The sequence below is a fragment of the Eriocheir sinensis genome, chromosome 41, assembly GCF_024679095.1.
Source record: "Eriocheir sinensis breed Jianghai 21 chromosome 41, ASM2467909v1, whole genome shotgun sequence".
In the NCBI taxonomy this organism is placed as follows: Eukaryota; Metazoa; Arthropoda; class Malacostraca; order Decapoda; family Varunidae; genus Eriocheir; species Eriocheir sinensis.
The window spans coordinates 9,217,107-9,232,106 of NC_066549.1; the positions used below are offsets into that span (position 1 = coordinate 9,217,107).

The following is a 15,000-nucleotide window of genomic DNA, read 5'->3' on the forward strand; positions in this document are numbered from 1 at the left end:
TGTGAGGGACTGACTTGGGCTAAGAGTAACACTTCATTCATAAGCCCTTATCAATCATAGGAAACTTCGTTCTAATAAAAAAAAATATACTTGCTGGTTAAAATATTGATTTTCAGCAAAAGGGTAAGAAAAAACAAACAAATATATTCACCCTAGATGAAATGAGGATTGCGTTTCAGTGGGTAAGGATAAGGTTAGTTGAAGATGAAGTAAAGTAGTTGCTCAGGTTCTACGAAATGCTGGAGAGGCTTCAAGGTCACCTCTTAGGCATGGGGAGAGCCAAGACGTGTTATTTCTTTCTTTGTACTCCGGCCTTTCTTTTTTTCAAACAGGCAGTAGCTACAGATGTAATTTCAGAGCTGCAACCTCACTCTCCGCTAAAATTGGGCCGTGATGGCAGATGTTAGAGTCCGCAGGAGATGAGGTGACGGTCCGTGCCTGCGGGTTCAAACTACTTGGGCTCTAACAGTGATTTAGACCGAGACACCACACTGCATGCTGTAGCGCCTCTGTCTGGGTCCTCCTCGCGACACATTCTTCTCGAGGAGGGCGACGTACGTGAAAAGTTTTTAATGCGCGCTTGTGTTTGTGTTTGTTTGTGTGTGTGTGTGTGTGTGCGTGTGCGAGTGGGTGTACTTATTCATGTGTTCTTTCTTAGTTTCTTTGTTTGTGTTTCTTTTACTTTTTTCTTTGGTTGTGAGTTTCTCTTACTGATTTATCGTTGTGTTTCCCTGTTGTTTATTTGTGTGTTATTTCTCCGTTCTTTTTCTCTTTCCTTATTATTTTTTTTATTTATTTGGTTGTGTTTGTTTCTTTCTCTCATTGATTTGTATATGTCCATCTACATTTTCCTGTATACCTTTTATCTGTATTCGTCCAATTATTTGTCTATTTATCTATCTATCTATTCTCTCTCTCTCTCTCTCTCTCTCTCTCTCTCTCTCACACACACACACACACACACACACACACACACACACACACACACACACTCACTCACTCACACACACACACACACACACACACACACACACACACACACACACACACACACCATCACCCCCCCCCCCCTGCACCAATACCTCCCCCCCTCCCCCCCACACACATGTTCATAACAGCACACACATACCGAAAAATTCTATCACATGTATTATACTTTGCGTTTGTTCTCCAAAAGTACTTTCAGCTGCACATTTCACCCTTTTATAAACATGTGTAAATTGACTCGCAAATGTTTCCGCGTAAAAAACGGGTACTCGTTTTCATGCACGGTCATATATACTGTTTTAAAATGAGTTTGCTTTTCCCTTCTGTAGCAGAAAACTTATATTCAAGAAAAAATACATTAAAAAATATATAGGTATTGTAATATCGGACAAAAGAGCAACACTCACAGCTTTCCCCGAGTTGTCATGACTGAATTTTTTTTTTTCATTACTCAGGCACCGGCCTTTCTTTATTAATCCGGCAATAACCGCGTGTGTGGGTTAACCGTGAGTGGCGCAGCGGAGAGATGGAAAGACGTGAGAGCTCTTAAAAGGAAGAGAAGTCTGAGTGAAGAAACTGAATTGAAGGGTTAGCATTTACAGTCTTACCTTATTGCTGCGACTGTGTGCCACTGGCCGTCTGTCACCTGGGCTTTGGTGAGACATAGTGACCTTGCTGGGTCTGGCCGGAACTGTAGCAGCACGCACAGGTGGCCCTCCAGCAGCTGCAAGGCAAAGCGGTCGTGGCCTTGCTGGGAGGACACTGCCACCAGCTGGCCCCGCGTCTGCCTCGTCCGGAACCTGGCCGAGAAATGACACTCAGGGGCCAGACAAGCAGGACATAAAAATTCTGTGGAAACAACATTATTGCACAAGGATACATTTCTGTTATTTTCAGTTTCCGTTGTTATGGTTTGGGTTTTGGGGGTCTTATAGTGAAAGTGTCCATCCTCTCCAACTGAGAGGTCGTGTTCAACGTGACGTGTTTGATTTTGATATTGAACGATTTGCAAGAGTAAACCGAGAACTATGGAACATACGCCATACATTTTCTGTTCCAAGAGTTATTTTCATTATCCAGAAGCGCTGTGACTACTAAATAGTTAGTGAGTGATATCGCACGCTTTGGAACGCACCAAAACGCGCACCCCCCACAGTCTAAATTATTCAGTCGCTTAGCCCTGGCAGATAAAGATTAGCAGCCAGGTCAAAGTACGTATACAAGAGCAGCAATTATACTTATATTATGCATGTGGAACATATAGCCTCACTGCAGCCTTAGATAACGGACTACGACCTTCAGGCTTGTGATCAGTCTACTTTAAAGAATACCTATACAATTGGTTTGTTCCGCTGTCTGATACGTAACCGATATTTATGTGTTTATATTTTTAACAGATTCATCATATTAGTCGTTACCTCTAAATCCAAAACTGCAATTCTAAGTCCACAGCTATAATTACGTTGAATTCAATTACAGTTTATTTGCACCAAATAGGCCAGCTGGTGTGCAGAGTCGTCGCGCCTCCTTTGGTATGTGTTTTTGTTGTCACGGTGCTGTTGGATTTAGAAGGAGCACTACTGTCCTCCAGGCGGGGAAGCAAAGGCAAGACACCACCAAAATTGTCCTGATGCGATGCCATAAAGGAGAGAAAGCTTCCAGGCGTAACGACAAATAGTATGGGAGGCTGTTATCATCGGGGAGTGATTCAAAACTTTGGTGGAGCCTGATACGATAAATTTGGAAGATCGAAAGTGTGCCTGGAAATCGTGTCAAGTGGTAGCGTCTATTATGCTGGGGAGGCGGTGGCTGAGTTGTTAGCGTGCGGGTCCCGCATTCACCGCGTGATGGACGACGCGGGTTCGAATCCGCCGCTACAACCTGAGATTTTTCAGTCACCGCCGAGTGGCATAAGACTACCCACATGCTGTCCTGAAGATAACCCATCAACCCGGACTCTAGAGGAATCCGTCCAAGTGAATCGAGAACGAGCTACGGGGGGCAGCATGAGCCAAGAAAAGATGGCGCCACTATAAAACACTTTCCTCCGCCATGACGGGCTGGGGCCGACCACCAATCAGGCCCATCAAGAAAGCCAACAGGCGCCATAGGCTGGTACGTAAAAAGAAAAAAAGCATTTTTATTCAGATTTTATGGTGAATAACTAACTATTACAATTTTGCAAAGCTTATGGCCTGTAGAATTTAAACATTATTGGCTTACATTGCTCAGATGTTTGTTTGGCCGCCATTTTGGACTCGAAAAAAACTGTCGTCGTGTGAAATATACTTTCGATTACTTTACTAGATGTAATATAACACATTCGGGTAAATGCAAACATATATCTCCAGATTCTGGAGACCATAACCTTTCCAAAAATGTATTGGTTTGCTAATATCCATTATGATCTGAACGACAGTGTTTTCTTGACATAGTGAAGTCAACTAAATGCGAATTTGGCGGTAAGTATGGTGATGGCGAGTGTCTTGGAATATATATATATATATATATATATATATATATATATATATATATATATATATATATATATATATATATATATATATATATATCTATATATATATATATATATATATATATATATATATATATATATATATATATATATATATATATATATATATATATATATTACGTGTGGTTCACAACGCCGGTAGGCTGTCTTGACGAGAGCCAGGTGGCCAGCCCCGAACAGGTTAATGGGACGGTCAAGTATTTTTTTTATAATGGCACCATTCTTGCTTGGCTCATGCTGCTTCCAGGAGATATGATTGATCATCTTGAGAGACTTCGGTGAAGTCAGGGTTGATAGGTCATCAGGACAGCATGTAGGTTATCTTCGGGCGATGACAAAAGCACACGAGCAAGAATAGATGTAGCTGAGGCAAGAAGCTGAGGCGGATGTGTTGAGTGACAAAAATCGATAAGATCAGGTATAAGAGAATACACAGAACTACAAAAGTAGGAAATATCGAAGATGATAAAGGCAAGAAGATTGCAGTGGTGAGAAGAGATGATGAGAAAAGACGAAACATAAGTAAGGAGAAAAGTGATAGAGAAAAAAAGTACAGGAAAGGAAGAAAAGGGAGCAAGACTAAGGCGGAGTTGGATGAACTGCGTAAGGGAGGATTTGTCTGACGACGAGTATGGTCGGCTTGGTGAAGGAAAGCTGTCAGAAACACCGACCGCACATAAAAAGGGGAGGGGATGTAAAGAGAAGTTCTATGAAGTCTTTTCTGTTCCTTTTTTTTTAGAATATTGAAAACAGTAGCATTTCTTCAGGCTCTAGGAACGCTGTGATTTAGCAAGCATTCTGTAGCAATTATATTTGAGCCAGTACATTAAGTATATAATTGTCTGAATCCTTAATCAGGTCTATAGTAAGGCCAGCGTTTCCTCCTGCTTTTCCACTACTCACTCCTTTCAAAAGTTTACTGTATCCATGGCCACACTGAGAACTCCCAAGTATAGCGAAATGATTTCTTAACTATCCTCCTTCTGCCCACCCTGATCACGGCATAATTCAGTGTATTATTATTATTATTTTGTAGCACTAGTTCCTCCAGAATCTTCCTGGCATTACCGTTTACATGTTTGCTAGGAAGAACAAATGATGTGTGCTGATGCTCAGGTCTAACAAAAGTAGTAGGGTATATGGCGTTAGAATGTGAGATGTGTGACTACAGGGATGTGGAATCTTCGCTGGTAGGGTGTGGTGTATGTGGGTCGCGCGTGAGGGTGTGGAATATTACAATGAGCGGCGCGTATATGAGCAGGCGAGGAATATTAAGTACACGTCCCTGCACTCCTTAATCACCGCACTCCTTTGTTCTCTCCATCACCTAATACGCGCACCCTCTCCCCTGCCCCTCCCCCGTGCTGTGAGGCCAGGGGCAGGTTCTTTACAACAATTTCCTTTTCGCTTTTTCATATTTCACGGTACTTACATTTATTAATAAAGCACTCTTGTCTCGGCTCCCCCCCCCCACCACACACACACACACACACACGCCACCACCTCCCCCTTCCACTGCCACCACCACCACCACCACCACCTTCACCACCACCACCTCGTTTCTTCCCCCCTCATCTTGGTCATCCCTATCACCCTTCTCACGTTTTTCGACTCTGGCCTCCGGTTTGGGGCCCCGAGGATAAAGTACAGACGAAACGTGATCAGCATCTTCATCTTCCTTTATTTCCTTCCTCTCTTTATCCTCCCTCTTATTTTTCTTCCTGCCGTTTTCATATACATTATTTTCTTGCTCAACATCCACGCATTTTCTCTCACTCTCTTTCTCTCTTCCTTTCTCTGTGTTGTGCATGTTTTCCGCAAGTTTTTTTATTATCTTTCTTTTCTTCTTTTATATTTCTCTTGTTCTCGTTACCTTTGTCCTTCCACCCTCGTTTTGTCTGAGTGTCTGTTTGTCCGTCACTTCCTATGACTTGTTTTTTATCATTTTCCCCTTTTTCTCCGTGTTTTGAATATTTATCTCCATTTTTTTTATCTGAATTCTACCGTTGTTTTTGATAGCTTCCTTTCATCCCTTTTTTCTTTCTTCCTTCAGCCGTTTCTTCCCCTTTATCTTCACTCCTTTCTTCCCTCCCTCCAGAATAAGCTATTTTTCGAGCTCTCCTTCTCTTCCGTAGGTCAGTAACGTAGCTAACGAATTACTAATGAAATCACTACAGCAGCGCCCTCGATATTAGCCGACAGTCTTTCTGGTTCCGGCTATTCCAGGCTTCCTTCCTTCCTTCCTTTTTATTACTTTTTTTATATTCATTCGTTTCTTTGTTAGTTTGCCCGTTCGTTTGTTTCTTTCTGCCTGTTCCTTTCTTTACCATTTTGCCATTTTTCCTTTTTGTTTAGTTTCTCTTTTTATACATTTCTGTATTTTCTCTTTATTCTCTCTCTCTCTCTCTCTCTCTCTCTCTCTCTCTCTCTCTCTCTCTCTCTCTCTCTTGCGCGCTTCTTATCCTCGTGTATTTAATTTTCTTGTGTTTGTTTGTTTAAAAGTGGAAGTCAAGGAGATACAATATGTCTCCCAGAAGCTTAAGACTCGACACAATATCCACACACACACACACACACACACACACACACCAGACACAGAACAGAGAGAGAGAGAGAGAGAGAGAGAGAGAGAGAGAGAGAGAGAGAGAGAGAGAGAGAGAGAGAGAGAGAGAAAGCAGTGTCTACATTTGCATGACAATAAGAATGATTGGTGTAATTTCAGGTGTCGGAAAGTTTTGAAGCCGTGACCAAGACAGGGAGTAATAGGGTCGGACTAAAATACAATAAAAAAAAGTGCTGGGATGTGTGTCAGGACTGTGCAGGGAAACATAACTCGTGTCAAAAATATGAAGTGGAAAGCTTATACATGTAGGGAACCACTGAGTAGAAGGTTTTGCATTTTCCGCTGGGTGGGAAGCGCACAAGGGAAGCTAACCGTGGTCTTTAAACGAGGAAAAATACAGCAAAAGAGCGTGCAAAAAGGCAAAGGTATCGCTGTTAAAGGTGAGAGATGGGAGAGAAAGGTACAGCGGAGACGTGACTGGAAGAGATAGTTGCAACTTTTCAAACAGAGTTATTGCGTTACGGAGAGTCAGATTAATGTTTTTTTTTTCTTTATTTTGAGAGAATTCCTTAAATATCAACAAAGCAGATAAAGAGTGAAGAAAAGATTAGATATCAAAAGCCTAGTATTAGGCTATATTACTTCGAACACACACACACACACACACACACATACACACACACGATGAATACCTGAAAAGAGAGAGAGAGAGAGAGAGAGAGAGAGAGAGAGAGAGAGAGAGAGAGAGAGAGAGAGAGAGAGAGAGAGAGAGAGAGAGAGAGAGAGAGAGAGAGAGAGAGAGGCTATATCGAAAATAAAAATAACAGGAATTGCCTGGCTATTGTTTTCGGTGTGAACGCTAGCCACAGAAAAAAAGATAATTGGTTGGGGTCCCGGAAAGGAGGGCAGGTCGGGGCGAGAAATGAAAATACATATTAGTAAAAAAAATAGTCTTAGTCACATTGCAACTTAGTGTGAAGGTAGAGGAGGAACTCACCCGCGCGTCTCCTTCCCTTAGTACTTATTCTTTATGTCTCCGGAATCATCTCACCATTATGACCATTGGATGAGTTCTCTTGAGCTTCTTTGTCCTTTCTGGCTACGAGTGTCCTCCAGAACAAAGGGGAACTCCCTCCCATAGTCTCTCCTTTTCGGTGGGAGCGAGTCGGTGATTTTCCTTAAATGTTAACGAATTTACACTATATTTCGTCACTAAATGTTTGTGATGTACCTATATTATATTTTGATTTTTCTATTTATGCTGCAGCTCTAGGGTTGTTTGCGGAATACTTCTTAGTGGTTTTGTATTCAAATGTGGAAAACAGAGTGAATCTGTTCGGAATGGTTACTGGTAAGAACTAAGGATTAAGAACCTTTGTCATCCCGTGAACACGACGGCTTCACGAGGCGAGGACATTGTTACAACAGACGCAGTTCCCGGTGTGGAGGCATGTTGCCGATAATAATGGTAATAGTAATAAGTGTAATAATAGTGACGATAATAATGATGAGCATGATTGTGATAATAGTAATAATAATAATAATAATAATAATAATAATAATAATAATAATAATAATAATAATAATAATAATAATAGCAGCAGAAGTGATAATGTTAGTATGATTTAATCCATGCAGCTTACTGCAGGAACATGTTTAATAAGAGACCCATAAGTAGGATTAAGTTATTATGGGCCGGTCTAGGTCCTGTTGCAGCCTGCAGTGGCGGTCATAACCAATCCGTTGAAATGTGCTGATTATATCGTCACTGTACTGCAAAGTTTTAAAGTGTCGCTATCGAGACCCAATTCTGACGGACACTCGACCCTCGCCATATTTCTACAACGTGGTCCCGTGGTCGCAACCCTGCAAATTTATAGCTCATTTTTTTGTTGGTTGGTTTGTCTACCCTTGTAGCACCCTTGTCGCCTGGGGAAGACATGGCACAACAGTAAAAACACAACGGCAACGAGGCGGCAGTTGGCATTTGACACTTCACCGCTCCAGCACGACGCTGAGGAATCTGAATAATGAAAAATATACTCTGGACACATTCGGTTGTTCATACACAAAGCCTACAATGCATGGCACAATAAGGACTTACCTGAGGGTGACGGAGGTGGTGTAGCCGAGTGGCGTGAAGGACAGGGCTAGCTTAACGTAGCTGTTAACCAAGAAAGACGTTGGGATTGTTGACTTGGTGCAGCCGGGACCCGTCCACCCCAGCTGGCACTCGCATCGCAGCCACCCTGGCGACCCATGGCACCTGCAGACCAGGGCACAACATTTTTTGAAGAAAAGTCGACGATGGTAAATTATGCTCAGCTAAAATTTCGTCTTTATCGCCACCTGCTGATCAAAGTTTATGATGAAATACCATGAAAAGAGTGTCGAGTTATTCCAAACAGAGCTTGCTCCTTTTGGCTAGTGTTATTTAACTATATTGTGTCGAACCTGCCATGGGAGCCACAGACGAGGCCGGCGGCGAGGCACTCTGCCTGAGAGCACCCTGGGGAGCTGCCCCTGCCCAGCATGGCCCCGCCCAGGTCCACCAGCTGCAGCATGAGGGGAAGGGACACGAGTGAGGTTATTTTGTCGTAATAAAGTTCTGGCGCTATATTAACTTGTGAAAATAAATATGCAGTTTTGTTTTATGATGTTACACCGAAACTCCAAAATTAAACTCCGGGACTGTTTGTAATTGCACTACATAAAATGGACAATGATTCTTCATGCATTGGCTTTTGGCAAACATCACTATCAGGGGAAATATGTGAACTGTGGCAGTAAATCTTTGCAGAAGCAAAAAAATTCTTATCATCACCAGCACAACCACTTTTATCTCGACTGCAGCTCCCCCCTCCTCTTCTTCCTTCCCTTCTTCTTCCTCCTCTTCCTCTAACCTCCCTCCTCCTCTCCTTTCCTTTCCTCCCTCCCTCCCTCCCTCCCTCCTCCTCCTCCTCCTCCTCTTTCTTTCCCTCTTCTTCCTCCTCTTCTTCCCTCTTCCTCACTCTATCCACTGCTCTTCGTCCTCCTTTTAATACACTTTTTTTTTTTATTGAATTAAGGGGTCTATGTAATATTGTAGCCGGATACAAATGTACTTCAATATCACAAATTAATTTACTTTCATCTCTTCAACGGGGCTACTAGCGCTCTCCTGTAATTGGTTTAGCTTAGGCATACGAAGGTACTTCTGTGTATTAGGAATTAGTTTCAGATGTAATGGTATATATATTTAATGATGGTAAACAGTGGGGAGGGAGGGTGTGGTCGTGGTGATGAATGCGTGTTGACCGCCCACAGCAAAAGAAAAAGTAATTAAAGGAAAGGAATACACGAGATGAAGGGATACCAAAAAGAAGTTTCAGTTGATACCGGCTACAGCAAATAAACACTCTGGATGAAGGGATACCAAAAATATGTCAAGGGAAACGGATACTGAGGACGAAGGAAAGTTTAAAAGAAGTTGTTGATACTGGCCATAGCAAAGACATACTCAGGATGAAGACTTACCAGAGGAAAAGAGAAAGAACACCAAAAAGAAGTTAAAAGAAAGGAATACTGCAGATGAAGGAATATCAAAAAGATGTTATATTAAGATAGGCCAAAGCAGACGAATACTCAAAATGAAGGAATACTAAAAAGAAGGCAGTGTTTATAGAAGTGCCTGAGTCGTAATATATTCGTCTCTGAGAACCAATATGAACGTGGAAAAGGGATGACGCTCGACACCCTTTGACTTTTTTACCTTTTTTTTTTTTACAGTAGAGGAAACAGTTCAAGGGCAAAAAAAAAAGGAAACAATAATGAAAAAAAAGCCCCCTCTGTTAGATAAGTCTCCCTTGGAAGAAACATTGTGGCACCTAAGTTATCACAGTCTACTCCATCCAGCTTCTCTCATGCCCATTTATTGATTAACATTCGAGGGGGAACTCATTAGGTGGGTGGACTGCTTGCCAACTGCAGTGGCAATGATTCTTCATGCATATTCAAACAAGACACACCAATTCGAAACCAGACATGCTATAATCTGTTCCGACTCGCTTCGCAGGTAACGTGGAAATCATGGGCCAACAGATCTGTGGTTATCTAAATTTCCCCAAGCTGTTTGACATTATTATTGCCACAAAGAAAACTCAAACTCAAACTCTTTTCTTAGATTTAAACATATCCTTTTTTTTATTTGGTGAGAACTGCAATGTTTCCTTAGCGAAGTGTGCTCGTATCACCGGGAAACAAGAAGGTTTGCGTTTGAAACGAAAAAATGACGTAGCTGGTTTAATAAAAGTTACCCCTGAAGAACCGGAGAGGAGGAGGAAGGGCATGTAATTTGAGCTGAAGAGACCGTAAGGAGGGAAGGAGGGAAGAGATTCGTTAATTATTATATTGTAAAATTGGAGAGCGATCATTTTCTCCCTCTCCTCACACGCGTTTTATCTGTGTGTGTGTGTGTGTGTGTGTGTGTGTGTGTGTGTGTGTGCGCCTCTGCGACTGTCTGTCTCTGTCTGTCTGTCTTTCTCGCCCACTCTCCCTCCCTCCCTCTCTCCCTGCCTCCCCCACACCTAGATAACAAACTGTCGCTCCCTAAGATCAGGTAAATCGTCGCTAATGTGGCAGAATGGGAAATTCTGGAGGTGGAGAGAATGGGAAACGGTGGGAAGGTGGGGGAGGGGAGGGGGGAAAGGCTTTGGAAAGTGAGTGATATAGGTGGGTCAGGAGAAAGAGAGAGAAGGGGGGGGGGGGTGACTCGAGAAGAACGATAAAGGAAGTGAGGATAAATAAGAAAGATGGAAGTGGAGGAGGAGGAGGAGGAGGAGGAGCAGGAGGAGGAGGGAGGGAGGGAGGTCGATGAAAGAATGATGAGTGAGGAAAGGAGGAAAAATGAGGAAAAGGGAAGAGGGAGAGTGAGAGGGACTGTGAGAACGAAGAAAATGGCTGTCAGAGTAATGAAGGAGAGAGTAAGGGAGGGAAGAAGGAGAAAGAGAGGTAAGGAAAAGAGGATGCTAGAAACAAAGGTAAGGTAAGGAAAGGTAAAGAAAGAGAAGAGACGGATCGTTAAAAGAAGGTTGAGGGAGGAGGGAGGGAGGGATTGTGTAAGGAAGAGGGGTGTGTGTACAGGACAGAGAGACAATAACAGCGGGGAGGGAGGGAGGGAGTGAGTGCAGGAGGGAGTGGGGAAAGAAAGTGGGCATGAGAAGAAGTGAGACGGCGAGATAAAAAAGCGAGGGAATGAGAATCATGAATAGCGAGGAAAGAAGTGGAAGAAAAAAGGGAGTGTGTGTGTGTGTGTGTGTGTGTGTGAGAGAGAGAGAGAGAGAGAGAGAGAGAGAGAGAGAGAGAGAGAGAGAGAGAGAGAGAGAGAGAGAGAGAGAGAGAGAGAGAGAGAGAGAAATGAGAATGGAGAGGAAAAGAAAAACTGAGGAAAGCCTCGAGGCCGAGTCAGCTTCGATATTTATAATAAAACGGGGACAGACGGCCGAGACAGAAAAAGGTATTCATACTCATCATAGACATAGACATAGAACATAGACATAGAATCATAGACAGTTACAGGTATCGGTACTCAGTGTTGCCTTCACACTACAAGGAAAAAGGTCGAGAAGTTTGTTCGTGTTTGTCACCCTCAGAGGAATGGGTAAGGATCGAAGTTTCTTTCCGCTCTTTCCTTGTTGGTGGCCAGGACATAAGAACTGCATGGGCTGGCTGGGAGTTCATTATAAAGCAGATTTGGATTTTTTTTCAGGGTATTTTTTTTTTCAAAGTGACTATCTTCTATTGCAAACATATTAGTTAGTGTCCTTAGTTTTTTTTATACTCCTTGTGCAAAGATTTTTATACAAATGATCTTGGCAATTCACATTCTCGTCACTCCTTCACAAATGTTGATCAATGGGGTCAACTTTCACCCAGTATCAAGTTATCTTAGTGGTGGTACAATTTTATGAGGTTATCATCACTTACTTACCTCCCTGTTTATCCTCAAGTTCCTTACGCAGCCGCGGAAAGATCGCAGGGAACTGCTATCCGGCCATCCCTTGGAGACGTGATCGGGAAGTGGATGGGCCAGGCCGCCCACCTGTAGGGGCTGGCCGGTGTTGAGGACGCTGGCGCCTAGTGGCAGCCTGGCCGCGCCCCTGCAGATATGGGCGTCAGGCGGCAGGGTGGTGGGCAGGGTGTTGGTGTGGGCGGCGGGGGGATGATCGACGCTATCGCCAGAACACATGTCTATTATCATCTCGACCAGCTGGAGGGCGGAGATGAAAATATGGTGTTAAATCATTATTCAAAACTATAAAAATAATCCTCAAAGAATATGCTTACACGTTATATGTCTAGAGCGTAAGTTATAATATTCTTGAAACTCAAGAATTAACCCCGAGCATCGTAAGTACGTACCTCGTCCTTCCAGATGACGTCTATCCGGTGCCAGGTGTTGTCGGCGATGGAGTAGGAAGCGTTGAGGGCGAGGGTGACGGCGCCGCTGCCAAGATCTAGTAAGAGAAATGGACGACCTCGACGGAGCTCTAGCACAATCATCTCACTGGGCGGGCTGTACGCTGGTCTGATTTCACTAGCGATTTTGTGAGGTTCATGATTTTCTGCTTCGCTCAAGGATCCGTCAACGCTGCTGGTGTTTTTGTGATGATCTCCCTCTCTCGAGACTTTTGGTGTACCTCGGCTCTGAGGAACGCTGTCCTTTCTTGGGAGATGCTTGCCTTGCTGTGGGCCGGAGTACAGTAGGAGAGCGTCTTGCGAAAATGTAAGAATCTCGAGACTAATATGGACCTCGGCACACGCGGAAATGGTGGGTGCCCACGCCCAGCTCCCTGTGCCCGCCACGCCTCCGCCGCCTTTGTCCACATCGCTCGCCTCCCCCTCGAAGTGTCGACTCAAAGCCTTGCACCTCGGCCCTGAGGTCCCATATGGACAAATGCACCTGTTAGGAGGAAAATACGTCCCGTGTTTGTCGTCGTATTACCTCATTGCATTGATCAATAAATCTCTCTCTCTCTCTCTCTCTCTCTCTCTCTCTCTCTCTCTCTCTCTCTCTCTCTCTCTCTCTCTCTCGCTCACACACACACACATCTTGCACGGTAACTTTACACTAGATTATATAGAGGACAAGTAACTTCGAGGGAGTATGATACCTGAAACCGCCTTTTCGCGGAATACAGCGACCACTGTTGAGGCAGGTGTTGGGGGCACAGCGGGGCTTCTCCAGGGGCTCGGGCACAGCGCAGCCACACCCGCGCCGCACGGCCACCTGGGGACCCACCACTGAAGAGACGTTAGCGTCCACCACCACGAAGCCCTGACCCAGCTCCGTCGAGGCCCAGCAGCCGCTCGTGCAGCTCCAAGGCTCAAAGAGAGACTGTTGAGGGGCCTCCTGTTGGGCTTCTTTGCAGGTGGTTATCCCGACGCTCTGCACCGCGACTCCTAGCGCCTCCTCCAGCTGTGGATGTGGTTATACATTGCATACTTTATTTCTTTTGTTGATTGTGTTTATGGGGATTCTTTTATTTGACATCGTTCTCGGAAAGTACCTTACAATTATTCTACCTTTCTCTCCCTGGATTACAGTCTCGCACTTTTCTCGGCTTCACCAACAATTTTCTTATCACAGTGCCATATCCTTCACCAAGCTATACACGCTGATCCCCTCCCACACCGCTTAATCACATACATTTTTAAGTTGTTTGTCTCGCCTCCCTCCCTGAATTCTTCATTCCTCGCTATGTATCTCATTCATAATTTACGTGCAAAGTTATCCGGTTGTACTCCAGTCCTTAATTCTCTCCATCTTCCCCAAGTTTCCTGAGAGCTGAGTTAATTTGCTTTGTCCGATTGGTCCTCCTCTTTGTTAAATGATTAATGTGAGTTAAAGAAGAACTGACACAATTACCTAAAACGCATCCCTGAAACAGAGTAAGAAAGTCTTTCGATATCTATGAGTAATTGTGTTATTGCTTTAGCAGCATGAGTCTTACCTCTTGTCGATGGTAGAGCAAAATGTGTCTGAGGTTGTACACGCCCGGGGCCGCTACCCACAGGCTGGTGGCTGGAGGCGTCCGGCTCCTCCGAGCCCTGGGCCCCACCGCTTTGCTCAGGCTGACCTCGTCCACCCACGCCATCACGTCCACGCCAGTGTTTACCCACGCCCGTGATGCCGCCGTCAGCCTCCGTATAAGGGAAGATCCGCTCTGTGAGGCACGTGATAATTTCATGAGCATGCACCGAGGCTGACAATCTTATACACTATTTTTTTTTATAAACTCCATAAAGTGACATGTTTTCCTGGTGTTACTTTGATGATGGTCAAGTATTTGTTGCTGTTGTCAGCTTGGCACTTGCGTAGACCTCCCACCTGAGGGTCTCTGCGGACCGTCCGGAACGGGTCAGCAGCGAGGGTGAGGTGCGTGGCCTGAGTCACGTCTTGGGGGGACAGGGACCTCACCACGACTGTGACGTTGGCCTCCACTCCCACCTGGCCTTGGTTGAGGTCGTTCACGAGGAATCCCAACTCGTATCTGAGAGGGAGAGAAAAGGCTCAAGGCTCAATGCCATTTTGTTCTCATCCTTGCTTGTAAAGAGACAGTGGCCTTACGTTGATATAGTGTACGAACAAAAAAAAAGGGGTTTTCCTTGGAAATCTAACGGCTGTGTGCCTGCGGAGAGATATGAAATAGAATGCTTTAGAGCAGGTGAACAGCACAGTGATAAAACTGTGACCTAAAAAAAGGTCCGATTTCAGTTCTATATCAACCACTACGTTTCATTCGCATATACCGACACACACACACACACACACACACACCTGCCGTCGGGCGTAGAGGCACTCATACTCAGATGGCCGTTTGAGGTGTCGAGAGAAAAGCCTTGCTGAGGGCTCCGCCACGCGTAGGTCTTGGCG

General features: G+C 44.4%; 1 protein-coding gene across 2 annotated transcripts in view; it reads right to left on the reverse strand.

The window, feature by feature from the left end:
• LOC127009625 (putative neural-cadherin 2) overlaps positions 1-15,000 on the reverse strand; it is a 100,501-nt gene that overhangs the window by 25,537 nt on the left and 59,964 nt on the right. For both annotated transcript variants that reach the window (XM_050882857.1, XM_050882856.1), the window contains exons 11-19: positions 14,905-15,000; positions 14,455-14,617; positions 14,078-14,290; positions 13,238-13,542; positions 12,486-13,026; positions 12,055-12,333; positions 8,541-8,641; positions 8,191-8,352; positions 1,596-1,787 (exon numbers count right to left, since the gene is read on the reverse strand). The exon at positions 14,905-15,000 is cut by the window's right edge and continues 65 nt beyond it. In XM_050882857.1, the coding sequence (XP_050738814.1) occupies positions 1,596-1,787; positions 8,191-8,352; positions 8,541-8,641; positions 12,055-12,333; positions 12,486-13,026; positions 13,238-13,542; positions 14,078-14,290; positions 14,455-14,617; positions 14,905-15,000 (2,052 nt within the window). The remainder of the gene's footprint in view (positions 1-1,595; positions 1,788-8,190; positions 8,353-8,540; positions 8,642-12,054; positions 12,334-12,485; positions 13,027-13,237; positions 13,543-14,077; positions 14,291-14,454; positions 14,618-14,904) is intronic.